The 3615-nt window shown below is 32.1% G+C and overlaps 1 protein-coding gene across 1 annotated transcript; it reads left to right on the top strand.

The window, feature by feature from the left end:
* The first annotated feature begins 623 nt into the window (after window positions 1-623).
* Window positions 624-2801, top strand: LOC145953029 (uncharacterized). The gene has a single exon (XM_083066396.1). The coding sequence runs from the start codon at window positions 739-741 to the stop codon at window positions 1984-1986; it is 1248 nt and encodes a 415-aa protein (XP_082922522.1). The 5' UTR covers window positions 624-738; the 3' UTR covers window positions 1987-2801.
* Window positions 2802-3615: the final 814 nt, after the last annotated feature.

The raw sequence follows: 3615 nt of genomic DNA, 5'->3' as shown, positions 1-3615 counted from the left end.
ATTTTTTGTTTTATCTTTACATAGTATAATTTATATCCAAACATGCATCGATCTTCTTTTATTTCACATATATAAGTTATGAACACTAATTTTTTTTTTGGAAAACTCTACGGTAGCCATGGTATCGGAACAGTCATATATATATATATATATATATATTATAATTACTTGTTTTATTTTTATTTTTATTTATTATTTTTAATAATTTATTTTTATAAAAATTTTATATCTTTAAATTATTTTTATATTTTTAAAATTTTATCATATTAATATTTTATTAATACATTTTAATTTTTTTAGTGTTAATTTTTTTAATTTATAGTATAAATTAGTTTTTTAATTATATTTTTTTCTTATTTAATATTTTTATAATATTATTATATTTTTGTTTTTAATTTTTTAATTCTTTCACATATAAATAAAATTTATTATGAAAATAAATTTTTGATTATTTTTTTTAATTAATCTTTTTAAATGATTTATCTTTTATATTTTTATCTAAAATTTATATTATTTTAAATTTATTTTTTAAAATTTATTTATTTACATAATTTAAGATATCAAAACCTTTCGATTATCATGAGTAACATAATACTTTCTCTCTCTTTTTTTTTTTTTTCTATCGTGATGTTGAGATAAGAATGAAACTTCCTCACGACTAGTACGTGTCTTCATCACGAGCCATTGTTATCTTCTTTTCCCATATCTTCTTCCTCATCATCACTGTTTTGTTCAGGCATGGCTTCTTCACTCCAAAACCTCCTCGAACGCGCTCGTCCCTTCCTTCGCGGCGAGCTCGAGTCCATCGACGAGAATTTGCCACGCCTTGTCCGGGTCCTGCAGAGTGTTAGCGCCGGCGAGTGCTGGCACAAGCACGGCAGCTTCCTCCACCACCTTCTCGACGTGTATCGTATTCTCAGCCTCTGGAAGGCCCCTCACGCCGTCTCCCTCTGCGGCCTCTTCCACTCCGCGTACTCCAACTCCTACGTCAACCTCGCCATCTTCGACCCTTCCACCGGCCGCGAAGTGGTTCGCGAACACGTCGGCCAGGAAGCCGAGCGCTTGATTCACTTATTATGCGTGGTCCCTAGGCAGCCCCTCATCCACGACGATCTTGTCTTCCACTACACCGACGATGAGCTCGTGCAACACCTGATTGAGTCAGAGGTATCTCTAAGTAACGCGAAGGAAAAAGGCATGTTCGATATGGGAGAACGTTGGAGAAAGAAACTGCAGGATCTGGTTCCCGCTGAGGGGGTAAAAGTTAAGCATATTCGCACGGGTGAAGAAGTGCGTGTTTCTAGGAGGGTGGTGGCTGTTTTTTTGATGATGACCATGGCGGATTTTTGTGACCAGTTGTTTGGTTTTCAGGATGAGTTATTTGACAACGCCAATGGTCGCCTTGAGTTTTCAGGGAACAATTTTGGTGCTCTTTGGCCGGGAGATGGTAAACCGGGTCTGTGGTTGAGTTCAATTTCAAGGATGGGAGCAGTGTACAGTTTGATTGCGAGGGAGGAGGAGATTTTTATTCAAGAGAAGAGAAGTGCAGGAGTGGGGGTGGTTGATCTTGAGAGAAATGAAGATATAGAGTTGGTTATTCCGCCGGTGTTTGGTAAGTGTAGGAAGGTCCTGGACGCAGGGGATCAAATAGTTGCGAGGGATTTGTATTGGGAAGGTGTTTGCGAGAAGGGTAAGGGACTGGGGAAGGTTGAAGAGTTGTTGGTGGGGTCTATTAGCAAAAACCCGTTTGTTGGAGAGCCGTATGTGGTGTTGAGTCAGGTTTATTTAACAGAGGGGAGATTTGAGGAGGCTGAGAAAATGGCACAGAAAGGACTCACCCTTCTGCTGGAATGGGGATCTCCGTGGGACAAGAGGACTTCCTGGGAAGGCTGGGTTGCGTGGAGTAGGGTGCTGTTGATGAAAGCAAAGGAGAAATCTTGGCCTCACACTTCGTGGGGCATCCTCAATTTGGGTCTGGTGAAGTAACTCGCCTTATCATATATAATATGGTATTGAATTCAACGTGATAAGTAATAAGCTAAAGCAAAATATATATATATATATATATATATATATATATATATATATATATATATACTAATAGAGGAAAATTTTGTTTAATGTAGGAATAAATTTATATAAACTTATTTTGTTCAATAATTCATGTTTTACATTAAATTTTAAAGATCAAACTATTAAATTTAAAGTTTTTAATGCATAAATAAAGTTTGTAAATTTTTTAAAAATTTGAAAATTATTTGACATTTTATTTTATTAATTCAAATTGACAGATAATCGTAAAATCATTTTATACATTGATTTAAATTAATGAAATAAAATGTCAAATAATTTTCAAATATTTTAAAAATTTACAGATTTGATTTATGTATTATTAAAAACTTTAAATTCAACGATTGGATCGTTGAAATTTGATATAAAACACAAGTTTTTGAATGAAATAAGTCTAGATAAACTTATTTATAGAATAATCTCCTCATATATATATATATATATATATATATATATATATATATATATATATATATATATATATATAGTTATTATGGTATTAACAAGATTCTCTTTAGCTAAATTACGGTCTTGCAAGAGAATATGATCAATGACAATATTGATGCCAAAGAAGAGATCTTGAAGTGTTTATTTTTCTCTTTAGTATGTCGTGCATCGGAAAAGGTTTGATTGTTGTTGTAATGATGCTTAATTATATTCTTTCCTTTAGTGGAAAGGATCGACAATTCCTACTGTTGCTAGAAAGTTTTATAATTATATTTTCGATCTAAGTTGTGAGACAAGAAACATAAGAATGTGAATTTCAATTGAAAAAACATAAAACTGAAACTTAAAAGAATTTGTATATATACGGATCTCGCCAACCATCCAATTCGGCTACAATATTTTTTAGAGAACTTCTATCCAAGGCCTTCACATCAATCGCAAACTTTAAAATCAAAATTATTATTTTTAGTTCTTAGTATGTGTGTTTGGAATCCAATTCAAAACATGGATCATCACTCTCTCTCTACATCCAATAGAAGCAATAAAGAGTAGTTCCTCCATCAATTTGATGTGATTCTTGCTTGGATGTACATTTGGATGTGCATCCAAACATGTCCTATTTCATGATCCTTATATTAACTACTTTTATGTTTATACCATGATTAAGTGATCATTCTCAATGGCACCTGCAATTGTAAATGATACTATATTAATATGGAGTAATTCTAAAAGTTTTTATAAATTTTTAAAATGAATGTTATTTATATATCTTAAAATGAACATTAAGGGAAAGAAATAATAACTTTAGATTTTAGAAGAAAGAAAATTAAAGAAAAATATGTTATAAGGATTAAAACCAAAATTAAGTCATGTTTTAAGGACCAAAAACAACGAATCTAAATTTTAGAGGGATGAAAAATAAATTATTTTTTTTATAGATAATGTTGACCTCTTATATAAACTATCTAGGAAGGGACTCAAACTCAAAGTTATTAACATCTTATGCAAGATGACCTCCTCGGCTAGATTGGAAATTTCAAAAGTAACCTCCCCAAATCTATTAATAAAGGCCCTTAAGAGATTCATCCTTACCTTACT

Source organism: Cajanus cajan, chromosome 11, assembly GCF_000230855.2.
Source record: "Cajanus cajan strain Asha chromosome 11, NIPB_CcT2T_4, whole genome shotgun sequence".
Lineage (NCBI taxonomy): Eukaryota > Viridiplantae > Streptophyta > Magnoliopsida > Fabales > Fabaceae > Cajanus > Cajanus cajan.
The sequence above is the reverse complement of the archived record's forward strand: the minus strand, read 5'-3'. Positions and strand labels throughout refer to the sequence as shown.